This window comes from Myodes glareolus, chromosome 4 (genome assembly GCF_982192425.1).
Source record: "Myodes glareolus chromosome 4, mMyoGla1.1, whole genome shotgun sequence".
Lineage (NCBI taxonomy): Eukaryota > Metazoa > Chordata > Mammalia > Rodentia > Cricetidae > Myodes > Myodes glareolus.
In genome coordinates this window covers 65811322-65837009 of record NC_142029.1, presented here as the reverse complement: position 1 = coordinate 65837009, position 25688 = coordinate 65811322, and the positions used below count along the sequence as shown (strand labels likewise).

The following is a 25688-nucleotide window of genomic DNA, read 5'->3' as shown; positions in this document are numbered from 1 at the left end:
TCTATTTTCTTCTCTTCAACTATTCCTCTCTCACTTGCCCAACCTTCCCTTCTATTCTTCCAGTGTAGACTTTATACATTTTTATTTATTATTGGTTAGTTTTGTTTAAATTGGTGGTGAGCCAAGAGATGTATTATATTTCCTTTCTTATACATGTTGCTTGTCCAAAAATTGAATGCCTCATTTCTAGTATGTTTACATTTGTTTCGTGTTCTGGCTTCTGCACTCTGGTTGTCACTTAGTAAACCACTCCTCTCAGCCTAACTCATTGTCACAGCTTTTGGATACTGTAAGGTCATTCTTTTTTCTTGAAGCCATCCTCTGCTTTGTTTCAGTGTAGCTTGTTTTGTTTTGTAGTTCTGAGATTGAACCTCAGACCTTCCTTAGCTTGCCCTTACCAATGAGTTATATCGTGGCCTTATTTTTGCAGGGAATGGTATCTTGATGTGTGGCTCAGGCTGGCCCTGAACTCAAACTGGCAGGCTAGTTTCAAACTAACAATCTTCATATCTCTACCTCCTGAAAGTTGAGATTACAGGAATTCTACCACCATGCCTGGCACATTCTCTGTTTTTTGTGTCAAAGACTTTCTTCCTATATGAAGAAGATTCTTCAATGTCAGTTTGTATCTAAAAGTAAAGTCTGGTGCTGCTGTTTTGAAATCTTAGTTATGAACAGGGTTTTTCTTATTTGTGAATATGTAGATTTGTTCTTTTGAACTTGAAAAAAATGTGTCTCTCATAAATGATGAAACAAATGTTTAAAAAATAAATATATATAAAATTTGGAATGGGGACAAAGACCAGAAGGAAATGATGGGGGTGGGTGGGGTAATAGGGTGATGGATAAATTCAGTGATCTATATCTTTTAAAATGTCATAATGAAACCCATTATTTTGTATGATAAGTAAAAACCATTAATATGGAAAAATAGAATCCACGAGTGTTCTAGTTTAACATATAAACTTTCTTTAAATTCCTATTTTCATTTTGGTATCTCAGATTTCAGCTTTTGCTGTATTGAAAACAAATACTGAGTGAACACCCAACTCCAGAAAACATATCTCGGTTTTCTGATGGGATAGGAAAAGGCTAATTACCTAATGACATGAGTGAGATAGCAGAGGGGATCCAGAGAGACTTGAAACTAGTTTGCTATTTTTATCCTTCATTCCCAAGTTCCACAAAAGTGTCTAGTCATAACACAGTTAATAAAAACCCAGAGACAGAAATTGGGGTTCAACCTAAGGTATGAAAAGCAAAACAGCCAGCCACTGGCTTTTATCTATACCTCAGTTTGAAATTGTGATCCTGCCCTCATGAATCTCAGAATGAGACTGTGTCTAACAGCTGTCTCCTTACGTTTCATATTCTTTAGTGCTGGTATTAAAGGCGTGTAACACTGGGATTAAAGGCATGTACTGCCCCGTTTCTATTTCAAATTAGTGTGGCTTCTGGGATTGAAGGTGTGTGTCACCACTGCCTGGTCTGTAAGGCTGACCAGTGAAGCTGTTTCACTCTCTGATTTTTAACCAAGCTTTATTTATTAAAATACAGATGAAATGTCACTACATCAGGTAGCCCCTCCAGTTGTATGCCTTTCTGAGTCTTCCTTTCTGTTGTCCTCTTGTTGTTTCCTACTGCTCTTACCTCCAAAAGCCCCATATTTGCAGAGAAAAGGATTTCTTAAGTCTGTTAAGTCAGTTACCACACTTTCTTCTTTAAATTTTTTATTATTATTTTATTTTATTACTTAAAAAAACAATCCAAATTTCCACTTCCTCCCCTCCTCCCACTTCCCTCCCACTCCCTCCCCCACACCCCTTCAATCTTAAGAGAGGGCAAGGCACCCTGCCCAAGTCCCTCCCACCTACATCCGGGTTGAGCAAGGTATACATCCAAAGAGAATAGGATCCCAAAAAGCCAGTACATGCAGTAGAGACAAATTCCAGTGCCATTGTCATTGACCCCCTCAGTCTGCCCCAACTGTCAACCATATTCAGAGAGACTAGTTTGATTCCATGCTCATTCACTCCTAGTCCAGTTGGACTTGGTAGCTCCCATTAGCTCAGGCACATTGTCTCAGTGGGTGAACCCCTCAAGGTCTTGACTTCTTTGCTCATACTCTCCCTCCTTCATCTGGACCTTGGGGACTTAGTCCAGTGCTCCGATGTGGGTCTCTGTCTGTTTCCATCTGTGGTTGGACGAAGGCTCTATGGTGATAGTTAAGATAATCATCAGTCTGACTACAGGGCAAGGCTAGTTCGGGCACCCTCTCTATTGCTTAGGGTCTTAGCTGGGGTCATCCTTGGGGATTCCTGGGAATTTTTCTAGAGCCAGGTTTCTTGTTAACACCAAAATGGCTCCCTCAATCAAGATATCTCTTTCCTTTATGATATTTCCTTTATGATATTTCTCTCATATCTGTCCTTCCTCCACATCAACTATCCCACTTCCTCAAGCTCTCCCCAAGCCTTGCCTTCTCCTCTCCTCTCCCCCTTCTCTCCTTCCTTCTACCCTCCGCCCCCACATAACTGGATGTCAACCTGTAGAAGAATGAAAATAGATCCATATCTATCACCATGCCCAAAACTCAAGTCCAAATGGATAAAAGACCTCAGTATAAATTTGACCACATTGAACCTGATAGAGGAGAAAGTTGGAAGTAGCCTTCAATGCATGGGCACAGGAGACCACTTCCTAAGTATAACCCCAGTAGCACAGACAATAAGAGCCAACAATAAATAAATGGGACCTTCTGAAACTGAGAAGCTTCTGTAAAGCAAAGGACACAGTCAGTAAGACAAAAAGGCAACAACCTACTGAATGGGAGAAGATCTTCACCAACCCCACATCAGACAAAGGACTGATCTCCAAAATATATAAAGAACTCAAGAAACTAGACATTAAAATTCTAAATAACCCAATTAAAAATGAGGGTACTGAACTAAACAGAATTCTCAACAGAATTTCAAATGGTCAAAAGATACGTAAGGACATGTTCGTCTTCCTTAGCTATCAGGGAAATGCAAATCAAAACAACTTTGAGATACCATCTTACATCTGTCAGCACAGCTAAGATCAAAAACACTAATGATAGCTTATGCTGGAGAGGATGTGGAGTAAGGGGAATACTCATCCATTGCTGGTGGGAATGCAAACTTGTGCATCCACTTTGGAAATCAGTGTGGCAGTTTCTCAAAAAATTGGGAGTCAACCTACCTCAAGATTCAGCAATACCACTCTTGGGAACCTACCCAAAAGATGCTCAATCATACTACAAAAGCATTTGTTCAACTATGTTCATAGCAGCATTATTTGTAATAGCCAGAATCTGGAAACAACCTAGATGCCCCTCAATGGAAGAATGGATAAAGAAAGTGTGACACATATATACATTAGAGTACTACTCAGAAGTAAAAAAAAAAAAAATGACATCTTGAATTTTGCATGCAAATGGATGGAATTAGAAAACATTATCCTGAGTAAGGTAATCCAGACCCAAAAATATGAATATGGTATGTACTCACTCATTAATGGATACTAGCCATAAACAAAGGACATTGAGCCAAAGTTCATGATCCTAGAGAAGCTAAGTAATTAGGTGAACCCAAAGAAAAACATATATAGATCCACCTGGAAATTGGAAGCAGATAAGATCGCCTGACAAAATTTTTTTTATTTTGAATTATGTGTTAGGGGAAGTATTTGCCTATGCATACAGGTGCCCTCAGAGACTAGAGGTAATAGATTCCCTGGAGCTGGCACTGAAGGTTTTTGTGAGCTGCCCTGCATGGGTGCTGGGAACAGAATTGGATCCTGTGGAAGAGTAGTAAGTGCTCTTAACTAGAAAACCATCTCTTCAACCCCGATTTCTTCCTTTTAAAATTTTCCATATTTGTCCAGTTCATTTGATTACTGTATTCTCTCCTGTTTTGTCTCTGGGAATTCCTGTATTTCATTTTCTTGACTTTCACTTTTAAAATTTTAAGAGATACATAATTAAGAGAACATGTTCAGTGTACCACATTAAATATGGAAGGAATCTGTTCATGTGCTCTTTACAGCATTATTTCGATACCATTTATATACTTTTTGTCTTTGTGTGTGTGTGTGTGTGTGTGTGTGTAAGAGATGTGTGTATATGTGTGGGGAGGAAGCATGCCTGTGGAGCATAGGAAAACTTCAGTGTCAATCCTTGATCTTCATTGTGTACACTATGGTATCTGACCCAGGGCAGGGAGTCTCCTATCTTGCCATCTCACTTTCAGTGTAAGAATGCATGGATCACACACACACATACACGCACACACACACACACACGATAGCTTTAGTTCTATATGTAGAACCCCATATGAAGAGCCAGATATAGCAGCACTGACCTGTAATTTTAGTACTCCCATAGTGAGATGGGAAAATCAGTCAGAAATATGTATACATAGCAAAGCAGCAAAAATGAGAGGCCCTGACTCAGAGTAAAGTAAAATAGACCTAAGCCACAGAAAGTTGTCCTCTGACCCTCACATGCATGCTGTGGTACATACATTCCCCCATATACAAATAAATATTTTTTATTAATTTATAAAAGTTTCCACTTCTGCATCTCCTCCCAATACCCTCCCATTCCCCCCACTCCCTCTCCTCCTCCCTCTCCAGCCCTAAGAGCAGTCAGTGTTTCCTGCCCTGTGGGAAGTTCAAGTTCCTCCCCACTCCCTCCAGGTCTAGGAAGGTGACCATAGATCCAGCTGGGTGGTGATGGTACACACTTTTAATCCCAGCACTCGGGAAGCAGAGGCAGAAAGATCTCTGTGAGTTTCAGGTCAGCCTGGTCTATAGAGTGAGTTCCAGTACAGCCAGAGCTGTTACACAGAGAAACCCTGTTTAGAAAAACAAAAAATAAAAGGCCAGATCTATTGAACTTTGTTTAGTTTTACTTTCTGTGTCTGTAAAATGAAAACACTGTACAATAGAGTGTTGTAAGGGTTGACGGAATATATATGTGTGTATGTATTTAGCATAGTGATTGGCTCACAACTTGAATTCTATTGTTACTTTCCTTATCTTTACATAAACATCCTTTCATTTACTTGAATAACAGCTGGATACAGTATAAGAGCCATCATAATTTATTTGCTAGTCCTCAAGATTTCTAATATTATATCAGGTCTCTGTAGATGCAAGTTTTCCTGTCCCACAGCTGCTCTCAAACACACAGAGGTTTATAATAATTATAAATATTCGGTTGATAGCGTAGGCTTGTTATTAGCTAACCTTACATTTAAATTAATCCATATTTCTATGTGTACTTTGCCGTGTGGCTCATGGCTTGCTGACTCATCTTTACACATTTTGATTGCTCAGCGGCTGGCTGGCTTTTCTTTCCTCACTCCCTCTTCCTCCTCCCATCATTCTCTCTGTCTCTGGCTGTCTTATCCAATCTCTTCTCACCCTGCTATCACCCAATCAGCTTTTTATTAACGTAACCCACAACAGGTCCCAAAGCACAGATTTTGCACACTAGGTATTGTTTTATGAGTACTTTATGAGTGATGCTATTTGAATAAAGTAAAAATAGGTTAAGATTTTTGGACAGGTATCAATATATAAAGAAGAAAATGCATGAGGAATGTTAAATAATTTGATAATTTCATCAAAAATTTTAAGAAGATTGAATGCCAAAATCTTTCACAAAAAGAGAACATTTTCCAGGTCATTTTATGAAATCATTGTTAAAAATCAGAAATGTTCCATTGTGAGTATAAGCAAAAAACAGTCTTCATCTAAATGATTGCAGGAGTAGGTATCTAGTTCAGGGCTATAGAGGTCCTCGGTTCAATTCCCCAATGCTATATAGCAACCATACCTTCATGTGCACACGCACAGCCACACATAACATGCATGTGTGTTTGTGTGTGTGTGTGTATGTGTGTGTATATAAAATCTACATACATTAGCTCCCTAGGTCCAAATGAGGAGCAGAAGGAGGGAGAACGTGAGCAAGGAAGTCAGGATCATGAGGGGTGCGTCCACCCACTGAGACAGTGGGACTGATCTAATGGGAGATCACCAAGGCCAGCTGGATTGGGAGTGATGGAGCATGTGATCAAAATGGACACTCTGAACGTGGCTGACAATTAAGGCTGACTGAGAAGCCAAGGACAATGACACTGGGTTTTTATTCTACTGCATGGACTGACTTTGTGGGAGCCTGGTTTGTTTGGATGCTCACCTTTATAGACCTGTATGGAGAGGGGAGGACCTTGAACTTCCCATAGGGCAGGAAACACTGACTACTCTTAAGACTAGAGAGGGAGGGAGAGGTGGGGAAGGGGAGGGAAAAGGGAGGCGGGGAAGAGGTGGAAATTTTTAATAAATAAATTAATTTAAAAAATAAAAAATAAAATCTACATACGTACAACATAACACAAGAATAAATACATTAATCAAATTTAATTTATCTCCCCAAATGCCAGATTAGCATAATGCATAGAAGTCAAACAATTTAACATCCCATTTTCCAAGGATATATAAAGGGCAAAAAAATCCACATGATTTTCCTATTAATGACAGAAAAGAAATATGTAAAATAAATGCACATTTTCTGTAATAAATTATTCAACAAACTAGAAATAAAAAAGACAATCTTTGACCTGGTGAGGAGTACCCGTGAAAGTCCATAGGTAGTGTCATACTCAATAACAGAAGGTTGACTGCTCTAGTCATTGATAGTCATTATTAATGCTGAAGAACATGCCTGAAGTAGCTAGGGTTGAGCAAAACAGTAAAAGATACGTGAATTAGAAAGAACGTAAAAATGTTTACCTACGGATAGCATGACTTTACATTCTGTAAACTCTAAGGCAGCCAATGACAACAAAATTTAACAAAAGTAAACAATGACCCTTTCTTAGAGAAACCCACATTATGCTTTCTTCTGTGGGGCCTCTCTCTATTAACCTTTATGCTTAAAATCCATCTTAAAATATCTGCAATAAGCCCCAACTAGGCATAGTTGCACACACCTTTAATCCCAGAACTTGTCAGGTAGAGACGTAGGGAATCTCTGAGTCCAAGGTCAGTGTGGTCTACAAAGTAAATTCCAGGACAGTCAGGGCTCCATAGATAAACCTTGTCTCAAAAAAAAGCAGTATAACAGTAATAAATAAGTCCCAACTCTGCTTCATAAAAAAATAGAATAAATAAATTCACCAGGGTTTCAAAATACAGTCATATTCTATTTACTAGAACTAAATAATATGAAAACTGATTATAAAAATAATTCTGAGGAGAAGACCATGACAGGAGGTACCAACCTCCTCTAAACCCCCAGCCCTTGATCCAGGCTTACAGGGCATTCCTGCGGCCTCATTTCCTGCCAAGTGCATCCAAGAAGCAAAAGGTGCCTTGGAAGACAAAAAAAAAAAAAAAAAAAAGGAGGGGGTGCTAGAGAAAGGGGTCCATTCCCAGAGTCCATATCTCTGTGAACCCATAAAGAAAGAAGGGGACAGGGTCAGAGACTGGAAAGGGAACCCAAGAATCTTACCTCATCTGCAGACTGCCTTGTGAGTCTCACTAAGACTGGACAGGGAACTCTATGTCATCATCTTCAGTGCCTCTGTGAAGGGCCTTTAGCAAGTGTGTGAAAGAAAGGAGGGTGTGTTCCAGGAAGAGGAGCAAAGATGAGGATTATTTGCAGGAAGATTGTCTTGTTTTCTGAATTTTGGGAACTCACCGTGGGAGTCTTTCTGAGTAGCATACAAATAGGTGACTCTTCATTTGAAACACAAACAAGGAATAGCCTGCCTCGTCTTCTCTCTCTCTCTCTCTCTCTCTCTCTCTCTCTCTCTCTCTCTCTGTGTGTGTGTGTGTGTGTGTGTGTGTGTGTGTGTGTGTGTGTGTGTGTGTGTGTGTGTGTGCGCGTGCGCATGTGGATGGATGGGTGAGTGGGTGGTCTTTTGAGGCAGGATTTTTTTGTGTAGCTATCCTGGCTGTCCTGGCATCTGCTTTGTACACCAGGCTGGCCTCGAATTCACAGAGCTTCATCTGCCTCTGAGTGCTGGAATTAAGGAGTGTGCCACCACGCCCGGCCAATATCATGCTTTTTTGTCTTTCTTCCTAATACCAGCCCCAGTGTGTCAGGCGCCCTTTTCAATTTGGTACCTCATGTGGGCAGCATTGAGGCAGCCGACAGTTTTGCTTGGACAATGCTTAGGAAAAACAACATAGAGATCTTGGTGCTGATGAGCAGGCTTTCTTGGACTGTCAGCCCCCAAATCATGACACAGACTTACTATTAATTATGAATTCTCAACCTTAACTTAGGCTTGTTTCTAGCTAGCCCTTTTTTTATTTAAACCATTTCCATTAATCTATGTGCTGCTGAGTCTCCTTTACCTCATTTGCATATTGTCCATCCTGCTTTCCTCCTTTCTCTATGTCTGGCTAGCTGGTCCCCTTTTTTCTCTGCCTATCCCTCCTCTGCCTAACTGTTTGCCATTCAGCTGTTTATTAGACCAATCAGGTGCCTTATACAGACAAGGTAGAACAACAACATATTTTTACATAGTTTTTATTCCACAACAAATGACAGCTGTCATGAGTGTCAAGTACAAGAGTTCACTTTATGTATTTCATTAGTTTTATTTTATGAAGAGTAATAAAATAAAATTGAAATAGAAAAAATAATTCTGGACTGAGATAATGACTCAGTCAAAATACTTATTGCACAGTATGAGAACCTGAATTTGGATTCCCAACACCCACATATAAAGCTGGGTATAGCTGTGTGCCAATAGTCCAGGTGGTAAGAAAGTGGAGACAAAGCATTCCCAGAACTCACTGCCCAGCCAATCTCACTGAGTCAGTCAAAGACCCCATCTTATAAAATAGAAGGTCGGTGTGCACATATGTATACCACACATATAAAAAATATACATGTACTATATAAAGGTGAATAAAATAATTAGGAAAGAAATTAAAACTCAGATGGGAAGGTAATTCGTGTGTGTTTTATGGATTAGAAATTTTTACATTGTTAGCATGGAAATACTTTTTAAATTGATCTTCGGTTTTGATGCAAAACCTATCAAAATTCCACTTCCATTTTGCAGAGACTGGTGCAGTTTTTATTGAAAGGGATTGCTGAAAAAGTACAATATCAGAAGATTAACATTTATCCACTCCAGAACTTCCCACAAAGAAACAAGTATTCAAGATTGACACTGGCAAGCTGGGGCCTGATGACACAATCCTTTAATCCCAGCACTTCAGGCAGATGCAGGCGGCTCTCTGTAAATTCAAGGCTGAGCCAGTCAGGGCCACACAGTAAGACTTTGTCTTTAGAAAGAATTGACACATGCAAAAAAATAGTCACATAAATCAGTATAACTAAGCTAAAGAGTTTAGAGATAAATCTTTATATTTACACTATTAATTTCCAATTGTGAAGCCAAGACAGTTTAATGAAGAAAGAGGAGTTTTCAACAAACAGTGATGAAATGATTTGGTACTTGCATATAAAAACAAGAGAATTATGCTCCTTTATAGATGGCTCAATGTTTCTCTTCTATGTTCAGTGTGTTTTCTTTGTTCTTTATATTTCATAGTTTAATTATGATATGACAAGAGAACAGTCTTTTCTGATCTTGTCTGTTTGGTGTTCTAAATGTCTTTCCTGTGTCTGGACTAGCATCTCTTTCACTAAAATCTGTCAGTTCTTTTTCTGCTACTATTATTTTGAAAATATTTTCTATGCCATCAGAATGAAATTCTTTACCTTTTCTATGTCTGTGACCTTAGATTTGTTTCTCATCATACCACCCCACATGTCTTGGAAAAAACTAGAGTTTTATCTAATGTGAGAACTCTGCAAATCATATTACTCCCACCCTAGGGTTTGTTGTTTTTTCTAGTAATGATGTTTTTAGCTTTTTTGACTTTTTGATGTTTTTCTGTTGTTGCTGCTGCTGTTGTTTTTTGTTTGTTTGTTTGTGTAGTTGGTTGGTTGGTTGGTTGGGGTTTTTTTCGAGGCAGGGTTTTTCTGTGTGACCCTGGCTATCCTGAAACTCTCTGTATAGACCAGGCTGGCCTCCAACTTAGAGATTCACCTACCTCTGCCTCTTGAGTGCTGGGATTAAAGGCATGCACCACCACCAGATGCAATGTTTCATTACTGACTTTTTTTCCTGAACTAATTCTTTAATGTCTATATTTTAGATTGTTAATGTCCACAGATGTTTACAATCAGTTAAATTGGTGATCATGTTACAAATACGAAGATACGTTCTTTGAGTTTCAAAATCAATAGATCTCTCTGTTTTGCTAAGGGCTCTGTATATATCCTGAGCTCACCTTTAGTATGTTATAGCTCTATGTCTTTGGAGTTCTGTTTGCACAGACCCTCATGTTCAGTCAGAGAGGAGAGATTTGAGCTTCTTGAGTCTTTTCTGGCAATATGAGCAGCCCAGCACATGTGTGGCCTTCTAGAATCTAAGGAATATATCAAATCTTTTCTCAGGTCCCCATAGATACATCATTATCAGATTTTCCTTGAATCTTTTTGGCAGATCTCTTATATTCCACCTAGTGTGAGTGTGTTATGTATCTAGAATGTTAAATTATATGACTTTTTTTCAACAGATGTCCTGGGGATAGCTAGATAAGCTCTGAGTTAAATTAAATAAAGACAAGCCCTGGAAAATAGGCTTGTCCAAGGAGCTGCCAAACAGATCAAATAATAACAGTTCTCTAGAGAATGAACTATTTAGAGACTCTAAAACTATTTTATCCCAGTGGCTGCTAGTGTCTTTGTTTTTTTGTGGCTGCTATAGTTCTATAGTTGAGTGTTAAAGTAAATAGAGAAGATATAAATCGGGAAGAGTGAAACAGAACAAAATTCAGTATTTTCTGTGCTTAATCCATTTTTCCTTACTAAACTTTTTGTCCTTGTTTGCTTTTGTTGCTGTGATAAAATTCTAACTAAAACCAGCTTAGGAGAGGTGGGAGTTTATTTAGCTTACAGGTTACAGTCATTATTCCCATCATTGAGAAGCAAAGGCAGAAACTAGAGACAGGAATCTGGAGGCAGGAACTAAAAGTGGAGACCATAGAAAAGTGCCACTTAATGGCTTATTCTGCATGGCTTACTCAGTTTGCTTTCTTAAGCAACCCAAGACTACCAGCCCAGAGGTGCCACAACCCACAACTGAATAGTCCCGTCCCACATCAAACATTAATTTTTAAAAAATTCCCCGCATGACAATCTGATGGAAGCAATACTTCCATTAAGGTTGTTTCTTTCCAGCTGACTGTGTCAAGTCGACAAAGCTAGATAGTACATTCTCCTTGGATTATGTAATCCTATGTTGTTTAATTAGTCTTAGCCACCTCATTATTTTCATGGACACAGATTTATTACAGGTTTTTGCTTTGTTTCATTTTAGAGTTTTGTTTTGGGGGTGATATTGGGAATTAAACTCGGGCTGTTGGGTATGCTAAGTATACCTTCTACCATTGACTTCAGCCCCAAGAATTTTTGGATTTTTACACTCCCATTCATAAAGTGTTTTGCTTAACAATCTAATATTCAAAAAAGCATGTTCTTACTATCAAATGCTTGATTGGGACTCTACTTTTGCTTACAGAGTGATATCTGTGTATTCAGTCTGACAGTTCTGCAGGGTGCTAGTCTGCCCTGGGCTTTAGGATTTAGGTGTGGATCTAGAGTTGATGTAGAGCTGTCTTGATTCTGCCAAATTTGACTCTCTTCCCATATGGTCTGGAAGAATGTCCTGAATTCATTTTCATGTAACCTGTGAGACAAGAAACTCAGAGAGGGAACAAAATCTATCCCACTAGTACCACATATTCTCCTCACAGAAAGTTCAGAAAGGACCACCTGAGGAACTGGGGACAGCAGTAGTAGCATTGTCTCACATTGTTTCTCTTCTGTGGTCAGGAATTTCTGCTGAAGATTTTCTGTGTGTTCAGAAACCTAATGAAGATGAGCGTCTTCCCTCGAGACTGGATGGTGATGAGACTCTTGACAAGCAAGTAAGGAAAGGCCTGTACTGGTGTCCATAGAGCTCTAAGTCAAGCTAGGGGTTAATATGCATATGTAAGTGAGAGGAAGATTAAGACCAAGACTAGGAAGAGAGAGAAGTTGACAAATACAAAATATGTTTGGAGATACAATCTACAAGATTTGCCCACTGGCCATAAAGACAATGAAAGAAAAGAATCAAAGATAATTCAAAAGCAGAATCTACAGAAGTGTGGATAGAAAAAGACATGTTAAAGATTGGAAATATAATACTAAGAGCCATTAGCCTCTGTTGCTCTGCAGCTTTAGGCTGCGTTCCAAGATCCCTTCCTGATCTGAGTTGTATTGTCTGCCAGACAGTACTTGCCTCCTAGGGCTAACTCTCCGCCTAAGCCTTGGCTGTAAAGCTCTGAGCACTTTGGAGCTTTGTCAATATATAGATGGGATGCTAAAACTGTCTTAACATGTCTACCCCACCCATATTTCTAACCTGTGCTTCCTCTTGGCAAACTAGACAAGTGATACGTGTAGTAAGACGTTTGTTCATTCTCTCTGTCTGCTGTAGATTACTTGGTCTTCACTATTTAGCCTACTGTCTTCTTTCACTGATCTGTGTTTTATGTTAGCATTGTAGAATGCAGTCAACTTATTTGCTATGTATATTAGCAAAGCAATGAGAATTTTTTTCAAAATGAGCTCTTTATAGGGCCTTTTTTCCTTAAAACCTACAAATGTTTTGTTCAAAACAAAAGAATGATAGGAAGTTGCACACATATTTCCTCAAATAGTGGTTTTTCTATCTAGATCCTTCTTATTTAGATCTCCTAGAAACTTTCTAAGTTACACGTAGAAAACTTTATCTTTTGTAGCCTGTCCTGCAGGGATAGTCTTTCTTTCACCCGTACCCTTGCACCTGCTCTGCTGGAAGACTAGTCTCTTTTATATACTATTTTGCTTCTGTAGAAAGACCCATATGGTCCCTTTTTTCTTCTTATTGAAAATAGATGGTTGTTTTCACATAATGTATCATGATTATGTTTTCCCTCCCTCTACTCCTCTCAGTTCTCCCCACTTCCCCTCCCATCCATAGAAAAGAACAGGCTTCTAGAAGATGATACTAAAATATAAGATAAAATAAAACTATTACACTAGAGTTGGTCAAATATAATGAACAGAAGGAAAGCCATCAGAAGGAAAAGAGCCCAAAAGAAGGCATAGGAATCAGAGACCCACTTGTTCACACACTCAGGAATCCCATTAAAAACACTAAACTGGAAACCATAATATATGTGCACAGGACCTGGTGTAGACCCATGCAGGGTCTACAGGCCATGGAGGCCCTGTGCATGCTGCCTCAGTCTCTGTGAGTTCATGTATGAGCTTTGATAGTGTTGGTTTAGAGAACTTTGTTTTCTTGGTGTCCCCCATGCCCTTACATTCTTACACTCTTTTTGCCTATGCTTACCTGGTAGATCAGGTGGCCACTCTTAAGCATAATTCCTTTGCCACATAGCCAAGGCCTCTGTAATAAAACCCTTTAACTTCCCTTCCCTTAACATAACATTTCCCTTCCTTTACACCTCAACTCATGGTCATAATTCTCACAGACTAGCTTCCTATTTCTACTCTTGTATGTTCCAGGCTAAAATTAAGAGTGATATTCTAGTTTAAAGGCTGAAGCCCAGTGAGACAGTACATGACAAAAGGAACTATTTAATCACTATTAACTCCTATTCTCTGGTAAAATAATAAACTTATGCTCTAAATCCTACAAAGTGATTATAACCTGTATTGTTATCCAAAGATCCCCAGTTAAAAAAATTACTTTTTGAGCTAGAAGAAATCTTAAAGAACAACAAGACTTAGAAGAGTTGTCAGTGACCCAGTGACATTCTTTGTTATCTCACCTTCTAAGAGGAGTTTTTCTGAAACTGGTTTTCTGTGGAGTTGATCCATTTTCTCGTTCCTCTAAAGCAACATCTTACATAAGAGCACATTGTCTTCAATGTGTTTGCCTACCGGCAGACAACAGATGCTAGGCTCTGCCACTGTTAGTCTTTTAATTCTACCAATGCCTTGTTTCCTCACTGCAGTATTATAGTCACTACTGTCCAGTACCTGTCCTCTGCACTGCACAAGAATTTCACAGAGACAGACTTTGACTTCAAGGTAGGAGCTCCTAAAATGCATCACTGTCACAATAACCCTAGAAAGCTAAAATCCATACTCATCCCTTTTTGCTTTAGTACCATAGATTCATAGGTTGATGGTTATTGTAATGTGACCTGAGAGCACCCCTGGCAGAAATATTGGGAGCTAGGCATCTATGAAGATGTCTGTTGTTGGCTTCAGAAAGAATCAAGAAAGCAAAAATGGGGGAAAACCTATTTCTACAGATAATTAAAAGGGAAAAAAAATTCTTAAGAAAAGAATTTAAGATTGTAAAATTGACTCTGTGATACACTCATGTATTTAGTTACTTTCCCTGCAAGGTTAAGGACTTAGGCAATCACATGATTCTTTTTCTGTCTCTCTAGGTGTGGAATTCTTATTTTAGCCTGGCAGTTCTGTTCATAAACCAGCCAAGCCTTCAGCTCGAAATCATTACTTCATCCAAGAGGAAGAAGATTCTAGATAAGTAAGACAGATGTCTTCTGTTCATCTCTCTACTACTTGCCCAGATGGAACTATTTTTCTATAACACATTCTTTCAGAAGTCCAAAAGTTTCTCATATGGGTGGTTTTCCAAGGAGCCAAGTATGAAAAGTTCAGTCAATAACCAAATGGCTTAGCATTTTGAGAGCATTAGAAATAGCAGTGCTGATGTTCTGACCTCATTCAATCTTCAGGTCTGTCTCCCTCCATTAACAGTTGGCTCTGTATTACTATTTTCAGGTATGGAGACATGCGTGTGATGATGGCATATGAACTGTTCAGCATGTGGCAGAATCTTGGTAGGTCTTTTCTACTGAGTCTTCCTTTCATATACTGCATAGGTATATAAAAAAAGTACAAGAACTAATAATTCTCCACAGCTTTCTGAATATCACTTCATACCCCAAAGATCCTCACACAGCTTTAACATAGCACCTCAGTTGAATAATGTAATGTAGCATATGTATATAAAGCCCTCCTTGGCAGGGAGAAATTGGCTAAGAGATTCTAGTATGACATGTGCACTCCATTTTAAGAACAGAAGTTAAAGGAGTAAAAGGAAGACGCAGTAGTTTTTTCTAATTTGGGAATCCATGCTGTTAGAGTCTCTGTACTACTCATGTTACAGGCTTAGAAGTATAGATCATGGAGACAGCATTGTCGACAGAAGTTTCTGTCCAGCCCGGTCCCACAGCCATTCAGTTCCTAAGAAACACACAGAGGCTTATATTAGTTACAAACTCTTTGACCTATTGCTCAGGCTTATTATTAACTAGCTCTTAAAACTTAAATTAACCCATAATTTTTGTCTATGTTAGCTACGTGGCTTGGTATTTTTTTATCAGTGCAGCATTTTCATCTTGCTTCCTCTGGGTCTGGCTGGCAACTGCAGACTGAGCCTTTTCTCTTCTCATAATTCTCCTAGTCTGGTCACCCCACGTGTACTTCCTACCTGGCAACTGACCAATCAACATTTTATTAAACCAATATGAGTGACAAATCTTTACAGGGTTCAAAAGTATTATCCCACAGCACAACATGAAAACAAGGGCAAGTATTGATTTTAATATAAGATCAAAATAAATTTTGGGTCACAGGTATTTACATATTCAGATAATATGTCTAATACCACTTACATGAAAGATCATGAAAGATGAAAGTTAGAGCCTTTGGATGAGATTGACTTTCGGCTTTTTCTTTGAACACCTTTAATAGATACACCTTGAACCTAAAATGGTCATGTCAGTGTTTCTGGTAAAGTCTTCAAGTTGCCTAGATGACCAGCTGCGCCACCCAGAATTCTAGAGGGATACGAGTCTTCTGTCAGGAAGATTTTTTAAAGATCAGTTATATTTCCAATGAAATTTAATATAAGCTAAGCTTGTGCCTCTTAAGCCATAGGAATGGTGGTTATAGAATCTTAAGGTCGTCTATGAACTTTCCTCACCCTCATCTAGAGATGAAAAGTAATGTGTAAAACAGCAATAGGAGGCACTAAAGAGATGACTCAGCAGTTAAAAGCGCTGGCTACTCTTCGTTAGGACCTGGCTTCAATTCCCAGGTCCCACACGGTGACTCACAACCATCTGTAATTTCATTTCCAGGGAATTTGATGCCCTCTTTTGACCTCTGCAGGCACTAAGCATGTTCATGGTATTCTTAACAAGCATGCAGGCAAAGCATCCATGCACATAAAATAAAAAAAAAAATTAAGGCAGCAATAGGACTCTTCATTCCTCAGTAGAGTTGTGTTTCCAAATAGTCCTTCTAGCTTTATCCCTCTTAATACCTGCCCACAACAGAATTTGGATATATATTTCAACACTGAACTTGACTTTGAAATTCCTAGGAACAGAAGAAACTGACAACTATACCAGGTACCAAGATCAGAGTATGCAAAGTGCATCTTAGAGCTAACATTTACTTCTTAGACAGGCTTCCAAAATGAAAGAAACAAAGATAGTAGCCTGATTTCAACCCCCGATACTGCCAAATATTTTTAGCTATTGGATTTTTCTTACAAGGCAATTCATTGCTTTTGAAGGAAGTAACAGTCTCTCTCTGGTCCCCCAAAACTAGCTTTCCTTGATTGTAGCAGTTACTGCACAAGCAAACAGTTCCCTTTGTAGTCTCTGGAGGACTAAAATCAGAGATCTGAAGTTGGTTCTTTCTGTTCCACCACTGCCAAGAAAAGTCCTCAGGACTAGCCCTAGGTTCTAGGATACTCCCTAGAGAACAGACCAACCAGGGGAAAAGCTATATCACTCACTTCACTTCCCATAAGAAGGCCTCATAAAGGAAGTTGTGGGGTGAGCAGATCTGATCAGAGTGGATGTATTCTTACCAAAAGAATACAGTGTGAAGAACAGGCAGGAGCACAGCCTATTGGGGTGAAGCTATGCAGTAAGCACTTAGCAGTTTAGGTAGAGGGTTTTTTTTTTAGCATACATGGGTGTGGGCCTTTAAGGGATCCATGTACTTCAGGCATTTGGTAGCTTAATCCTTGGACTGGGCTCCCTGATCATAGAAATGCCTTCTAGAAGTTGAGTGTTTAAACAGAAACATGCTGATCTTCCTTACTAAACAGAAGCTGTAGATGTCTGAAACTCTTAGCACATCACTCGTCTGTAGAAAGCAAGCTGTTACCTTGCTCTGAAGGTTTTAGGGTAGTTAATAAAACTTCACAGGAAATTTTTTGAAAAGCAATTTTGTGCTCTTTGAACATGTTTCAAATTGACTAGACCAGTTCATTTAAAACTCTAAAAAGATGAGGGAGTGAGCTAGAGTGATGGCACAGCACTGAAGAGCACTGACTGCTCTTCCAGAGGACCCAGGTTTGACTCGAAGCACCAACATTGTGGTTCACAACCATCTATAACTCTGTTTCCCAGGGGATCAGATGCCTTTTTCTAGCACCTGATACCAGGTGGTACCATATGGTATCTGGTACCAACTACCCACATGGCACACAGACATACATTCAGGTAAGACACTCATATACATAAAATCAAATGATAAATGTTTTTAAATGATTTTAAAAATAATAAAATAAAAATTTAAAAAGCAGAGGGAGTATCTCAAAAACCATAGAATAAATCACCTTTTACCCTTGTAAACTTCTAGTATAAATGAGCAATTGAAGGTGGAGTATGTTGTTTCGGCTTTTTCAGTGCTAAGAAATTCAGATCTATTTCAGAACCTCACACATGCTAGGCAAACACTGTACCACCACTAAGCCTAGATTCCTAGCCCCACTATAAATTGTAATATGTGCTTGACCCCACTTATGTATCTTCCATGTAAGAAACAAAACAGGAAAGAAGTAATCCTTGTTGGGTTTTATTGATCAGGTGAACATAAGATCCACTTTATTCCGGGAATGATCGGTCCTTTTCTGGGTGTGACACTGGTCCCACAGCCAGAAGTGCGGAATATCATGATTCCTATCTTTCATGACATGATGGACTGGGAACAGAGGAAAAATGGCAACTTCAAGCAGGTAAAATGATAACTTTAGTGTTTGTTGTCCTCCCCTCTGAAATTAACCTATTTGTATGAGGCAAGTAGTCCAAATGGCTTGGCCATGGTTCTAATGGGGAAGTTAACCATCTTGAATCCTGCTTTAGAGTTTATATATGACTCACTGATAGCAATTGATATGCAAATTTTCCTCATCAAGTTAGAGACCAGATCCTAACATTCAGGAAACTGAGACAGGAAAATTGCTATGAGTTTGAGGCCAGCCTGACTACATAGCAAGTACTAATGCCTGGACTACATAGCAATAACTTGACTATAGAGGGTTTGAGTGTCCCATACCCAGGGATCTACCTGAGAGGCCGCTAAGAGAGAGGGTGTGTCAGATCATGTGGTTTGGAGGAAAAAGAGGAGGGGAAGGGCTAGTGAGCCTGGGATCAAGCAGATGAAGGGAACAAAAGAAATAGAGGTTCCTACTTTGGCTGGGAGGTCCCTTTCTGTCAAAGGATTGGAGCAGGTTAGTACCACTAGGAAGGAATAAGTAAGGAGGATGCTTTTAAAGATACAACTAAGTGGTTTGGTTTGGTGAGCCTTGTTGCAAGGAGGCCATTTGTTCTTCCTGGCATCCCAGCTAGCTTAGACTCAAAATAATCACACAGAAACTATATTAATAAAATCACTTCTTGGCCCTTTAAGCTCTAGCTTCTTATTGGCTCTTACATCTTAGTTTAACCTATCTCCATTAAACTGTGCATCACCACGAGGTCATGGCCTACCAGCAAAGTTTCAGCGCTTCTATCTCTGGTGGTGGCTACATGATTTCTCTCTGACTCTGCCCTTCTTCCTCCCAGCATTCAGCTTAGTTTTTCCCTGCCTACCTATATTCTGCCCTGCACAGGCCCAAAGCAGTCTTTTATTAACCAATGGTATTCACAGCATACAGAAGGGAATTCCACATCAGAGCCTGGTAAGGCTGTCCCCTACTCCAGCAATAGAGGAATGAGAAAGAGAGGTGGGTCCCTAAAACTTCATCATGACTAAAAACGTGGGCCTGCTGTCCAGAAGGAAGAAGATAGATCACTATGATAACTAACCAAGGCTCCCTTTCAGAGATGGTGGTGGTCAGGCCAAGGGAACCCAGCCCCTGAGTTACTCATGGGCAGACCAAGGAGGTCGGATAAAGGGCAGTCTGGGCTTAATGTCCTCATACTGTGAGGTACATGGGGGCAGTCAACATCCCAATACCCTTCTTGATGGCACTGTGGACTTGGTTAGGATAGGTTATATGGGTTCAGACAGGTCTGGGCCCAGTGACCCTCCTGACCATGTTTGAAACAGGAATGCAGTGATTCTTAGGTGTTGTAGGAGTCTGCTTGTTTGTTTTCCCAGATGCCCAGTCTTCCAAAATAATCACACAGAAACTATATTATTTAAATCACTACTTGGCCCATTCGCTCTAGCTTCTTATTGGCTAACTCTTATATCTTAATTTAATCCATCTCCATTAATCTGTGCATCACCACTAGGCCGTGGCCTACCAGCAAAGTTTCAGTGCATCTGTCTCCAGTGGTGGCTCCATGACTTCTCCCTTACCACCTCCTTTTTCCCAGTATTCAGTTTTGTTTTCCCCACCTACCGCTATTCTGCTCTGTGCAGGCCCAAGACAGTTTCTTTATTAACCAATAGTATTCACAACATACAGAGGGGAATCCCACATCACTCAGGCTTTAAAGAGACCAAAGAGCCTCAGTAGTTGCTGTGGCCAGGCAAAAGGCCTTTGCGAGCACCAAGTATTTTGGTTTGGGACTTTTTCATCTCTTCCATGGTACACCTTGAAGGGCAGAGTTAAGACTTTGGTCTGTGGAATCAGGGGTCCTCTCTCTAGATTTTTAAGTTTGACCCTACCTTTGGGAAAAAAAGTAGGTCTTAAGGAATTGCTTCCCATCAGGGGTCTCAGGATCCAGATTGGTATATTGTAAGAGATCTTTTTAAGGTGGCCTTTGTGCTTATCCTGTATGACCTCTTGGATTTTTTTTTATAATTTACTACCTTAAGGGCAGCCTTGTGAAGATCAGTCAGGAGGAAAGTTAAAAATCTATTCCTAGCTAGGATGTCTCCTCGAGTACTGTAATTCTGGGTGGGTGTCATCAGCTTGGTCGATTTCTTCTACATGGGTCCTAGGCTGATCCCAGACTAGCCTGCACTCCTCTGTGAGAAGATTGTTGGCAAGAATCATATAAACATCATGAAAAGTAGCATTATAGGAGTGGGTAATATATTAGATATCCAAATGGTTAACATAGAGCAAGGCCTTATATATGAAGGTTGAGTCCTCTGCTTTAATACCACATACTCAGCCCTGATTTGGTGGGCAGCCTGTCAGTGAGGAGAAAGGGAAACCAGAGAGGGAAAGAAAGAGAAGGGACTGCTGGTTAATGTTGGCAAGTGGAAGGTTCACTACTATGATAGAAAATACTGGAGGAGCCATCTGGTTTGGGCTTCATGACTTGGAAGAGCTGTTTCCCCCTTGGTTGATCTATCCCAAAATGGCATCAAAACCATATGGTTCCTTTAAGATTACCTAAGTACAGATTTTTAACTATCAACCCCAGTATTACAGATTTTTCAGATTTGTAACCTTACCCGATATTCTTACAGATCTCAAGGTAAGTTTTATACCTTAGCTGAAGTTTTAGAGAGTTAGAACAAAGCCAAAAGCATATGAGATGAGTAGTAATGGTCCCCATTAGGACTACATCCTACACATAGATTTCTATTTTCAAAAAGGGAATGGTTGAATATGTTGTTGTGTAATTTTCAGTGTTGGCAATAACTTGACATGACTGTCTCTGTGCCACTTACTGCTCCTCTATACCCCGCTATATCTTTAGAGTTCTTCCACTATAGTGTATTTAGTCAAGTTCTTAATAACTTAGATTCATTTCAAATTTTTGTTGTTAAAATTGTCAAAAGCATATATTCCATTTTTCCTTTGTGTGAGTATATGTAAATGCATGTCAGGTGGGTGCACATCAATGTGGAAACCGGACGTCAACTTCAAATGTGATTCCTCAGGAGCCATATTCCTTGGTTGGCTGGTTGGTTGATTGATTGATTGATGGATTGATTGATTAGAGACAGATAAAGAAATCTCACTGGCCTGGAACTCACTGAATAGTATCATCTGGCCAACAAGGAAGCCCCAGTGACTTCCATTTTCTCCACCTCACCCAGCTCTTTACATAGTTCTGGAGTGGATCTCAGAGCATCATGCTTGCACAGCAGGCACTTTACCACTTTACTCCTCCTCTGCTATTTTCTTAGGGAGATTTCTCAACCTAGGATCACTGTGTCAAAGAGTATCTTAGTTTGCTTCCTATTGCTGCTCTAAAGATACATTGATCAAAGGCATCTTGGAAAGAGTGGTTTTGGTTTACACATTCTAATCATAGTCCATCACTGGAGGAAGTCAAGGTAGGAACTCAATGAAGCAAGGCAGGAACTGAAGCAGAGATCATGGAGGGGTCCTGATTACTGGCTTTCTCCCCAGGACTTGCTTAGTTTGCTTTCTTACACAGCCTAGGATACTCAGGGATACACTGCATATAGTGAACTTTCTCACATCATTCTTAAGAAAATGGCCCCAAGATTTGCCTTACAGGCCAATCTGATGGAGTCATTTTCTCATTTGAGGTCCCACTTCCCAAATAATTCTAGTTCATGTAAAGTTGGCAGAAATATAACTGGCACAAACAGTAAAAACAATTAAGCACTATTTCTTAAAACCTGGCTGTGTGTTGAGATCTCAAATCTCAGACTAGTGTTTCTGTGTGAGCTGTATCTGAGCCTTACCATGCTGAACTCTGGTTGCCATTGCCTCTGTCCCACTTACTAAATGATAGGGCCCCAGGAACCAAAATGATTGTGCATTTTATTTCTCAGAGCTCACTGTGGTCCTTGGCACATGGTGGATTATGAGGATAACAATAAAAACTAATATTATTGAGCATTTCCCAAAAGCCAGGACATAGTGACACTATAAAGGAATGTTACCATGACAACTGTTTCACAAATAAGAAGATTTGAATTTAGAAAGGTATATATCCAGAACTCTATAGCTTGTTATGTCACAGGATAATTGTCAAATGGAGAGCAAAGTGTTCAGAGATAATAATATCTCCACATCCTTCTATCATTAGTTTTGTTGCCTGATACAGAAGTTTTAACAGGTGAATATGCATCTAAGGCTTCTTATAATAAATTTGTGGACTTTCACTCCCACCCTGAGTTTCTAGACCTTTGGATTTAGAGAGACCTAAGTACTGGATTTTTAACAAGATTTGTGGTGAAATTAAGGCTACTGACCCAGAGACCCAATCTACAAACATTTTGGACCCCAATAGACCACTGAAGCATATTGGTACTCTGTTTCTGTGCTGCTGCAGGCTTTCTCCCTGCTTTTGCTCTGTTCTAGACCATACTAACTACCTCTGTATATGAAAAGAGATTCATTGTTAGTTATCAGGCCATTTTCATAGGTAGTTTGTGGCCACCTCACTGAATTGGAGTTAAACATGGCTCTGAATTAAGAGTGAATTATGTTGGCTTCTAGACTCATCAGACTATTTTTAGTTATAATTCAATCCTGTGGTCTTCCAGTCAAGGAAAGAAGCTTGTTGCATGATTCACCCTTGTTCTACTGAGGTTGACATTACTTGAGTTTGGATGAGCTATATTTCCTTCAGAAACTTTCAGGATAAGAGGCTTCACTTTTTGTCAGTGTCCTGTGACTGGGCCCTGCACTGGGTTACTGGATTCCTCAATTGTGTTCCTAGTCTCCAGATCTGTAGATGTAGTCTATGTAAATTCCTTTGAGTGAATTTTGGTTTGTTTGCTTGCTTGCCTGCTTTTTTCAAGACAGGGTTTCTTTGTATAGCCCTGGCTATCCTGGAACTTGCTTTGTAGACCAGGCTGGACTGGAACTCTCACAAAAATATTACTGCCTCTGACTCCCAAGTGCTGGAACTAAAGCTTGAATGTATATTTAAAACCAAGAAATATTTGAAGCCAGTAGAATGGCTCAGAGAATCTAAAGGTCTACAGGACCCACACAGTAGAAGGAGAGAACTGACTCCTTGCAGGTTCAAGACCTCCACATATAAACCCCAATCACACACAAAATTATAAATATTAAAAAATATATAAACAGCCTGGTGATGGTGGCACACACCTTTAATCCCAGCACTCAGGAGACAGAGGCAAGTGGATCTCTGTGAGTTCGAGACCACTCTGGTCTACAGAGTAGATCTATGACAACCAAGGCTACACAAAGAAACTCTGTCTGAGAGAGAGACAGAGACAGAGAAACTGAGAGAGAGAGAGAGAGATTTGGGAGCATTGCAGAAAAATTGTAAGAGTCAGTTGTCAGGGAAGACTGGAATGAAACATTGTCTTCTGGGCATGATAGGCCTGATACATTCATGAACTCACAGCATCAATGGTTGTCTACACAAGACCTATATAAGATCAAGCCTATCAATTTTCCAGCATGGAAGGGGAAGTGGCTTATGAGTCTCACTTCCTAGCTGAGGAACTATGATGGTTGACGGCTGCTTGAAGAGGGGGAGTCTGTTTACTTTGAGTGTAGCCTAGGGCCCTGGTGGGGTTAAAGGGCACATTCCCCTTTAATTCCAGAGGCAGAGGTGTAGTGATATTTTGTTTGTGTTTTAACAAATAAAGTTTGCCTGAAGATCAGAGTGCAGAGCTAAGCTACTAGGGGCCAGAAGTGGTAGCATGCACCTTCAATCCCAGCACTCAGAAGACAGAGGCAGATGGATCTTTATGAGTTCCAGGCCACTCTGGGCTACACTAGATTGATCCAGTCTCAAAGAGAAATAGGGCCAGGCAGTGGTGACTCATACCTCTAATCCCAATACTTGGGAGTCACATGCCTTTAATCCCAGTAATAAGGAGGTGGAGATAAGAATGATATGACTAGGTGGAGAGAGGAATATAAGGCAAAGGAGACAGGAGCTCATTGCAGTCTGAGGAGGCAGTCTGAGGACAGGGTTGTCTTTTTGGTCTGAGCATTGGTAGAGGTAAGAACTCTAGTGTCTGGCCACTCTGCTTCTCTGGTTTCTCAGTTTTCACCTCTCTATCTGATTCTGAGTTTTTATTAAGAACAATTAGAATTCATGTTGCACCGAGGCAGGCAGATTCTGAGTTTGGGGCCAGCCTGGTCTACAGAGTGAGTTTCAGGACAGCCAAGGCTACACAGAGAAACCCTGCCTCAAAAAACAAACAAACAAACAAAAAAATGTAGCCTGGTAGATCACCTGTGCTCCAGAGGATGACCCCACATCCATGCATATATGAGTAGCACATTGGATTCAATGGGTTATTTGAGGGAGGGACCTAATGGATGGATCCAGAAGTTCTTAGGGGGCAGAGTGGAAAGGTGAATATGATCAAAATAAATTGCATGTGAATATGAAATTCTCAGGAGATTAATAAAAATACTATATTTTAAGAAGAGGAACATTTGATGAATACCTCTCTTTTTTAGATCTGAAATATTTTTTTTCTGAAGGAGTCTTCATCTTTAGCTCTTGGATAGGAAATGGTTATCTGAAACATTTACATACATAAGTCAGAATGAAAAGCCTTCCTAAGCAAGGGTGCCAAGTTTGTTTGTTTGTTTGTTTTCCTTTTATTGCTAATAGATTTTTTTTTCTCACATACTATATCCTGACTATGGTTTCCCTTCCCATCTGGATCCACTCCAAATCTGTTTCTTACTAGAAAGTAATAGATTTCTAAGGTTTATCAATAAAATAAGGTGAAATAAACTGTAATAAGATAAAACAAAAACTAACACATTAGAGTTGGACAAGACAAGCAAACAGAAGGAAAAGAGAGACCAAGAGAAGGCAGAAGAATCAGAGACACACTCATTCACAGATCAGGAGTCCCATAAAAACACTAAACTGGAAGCCATAATATATATTCAGAGAACATGGTACAGACCTGTATTTGCTGCCTCAATCTCTGTGAGTTCATATGTGCGTGGATCCTGTTGATTTAAATAGAGAGCCTTGTTTTCTTGGTGTCGTCCATCCCCTCTGGCTCTTACACTTTTTCTACCTCCTCTTCCAGAAGTTCCCTGGTCTCTAAGGGGAAGATATGATGGAGATATCCATTTAGGGGTGAGGATTCAAAGATCGCTCACTCTCTGTATAATGTCTGAGGGTGGTCTCCGTATTTGTTCCCGTCTGCTGCAGGAGAAAGCTTCACTGATGCTGAGTGTAGCAGAATGCCGTTAGGAGTCATTTTATTGCTAGAACAGCTTTACTATAGGTCCCTGGGCCATCTAGTCTCTGGTTCAGAAGACAAGGTTTTTCCTGATACATAGGCGAGACCCTGTCTTTGCTGGGATTTACTTGCAACTACGATAAAATATATAAAAAATAGTTTTCCATGATCCTTACATAGCCATGAGACTGGAAATTTTCCTTCT

At 39.8% G+C, this 25688-nt stretch overlaps 1 protein-coding gene across 7 annotated transcripts in view; it reads left to right on the top strand.

Annotated features, from left to right (window-relative positions):
• Dock3 (dedicator of cytokinesis 3) overlaps positions 1–25688 on the top strand; it is a 389362-nt gene that overhangs the window by 314792 nt on the left and 48882 nt on the right. For all 7 annotated transcript variants that reach the window (XM_085689689.2, XM_085689687.2, XM_085689686.2 and 4 more), the window contains exons 28-32: positions 11957–12051; positions 14134–14209; positions 14578–14678; positions 14936–14994; positions 18046–18194. In XM_085689689.2, coding sequence (XP_085545815.1) covers positions 11957–12051; positions 14134–14209; positions 14578–14678; positions 14936–14994; positions 18046–18194 — 480 coding nt within the window. The remainder of the gene's footprint in view (positions 1–11956; positions 12052–14133; positions 14210–14577; positions 14679–14935; positions 14995–18045; positions 18195–25688) is intronic.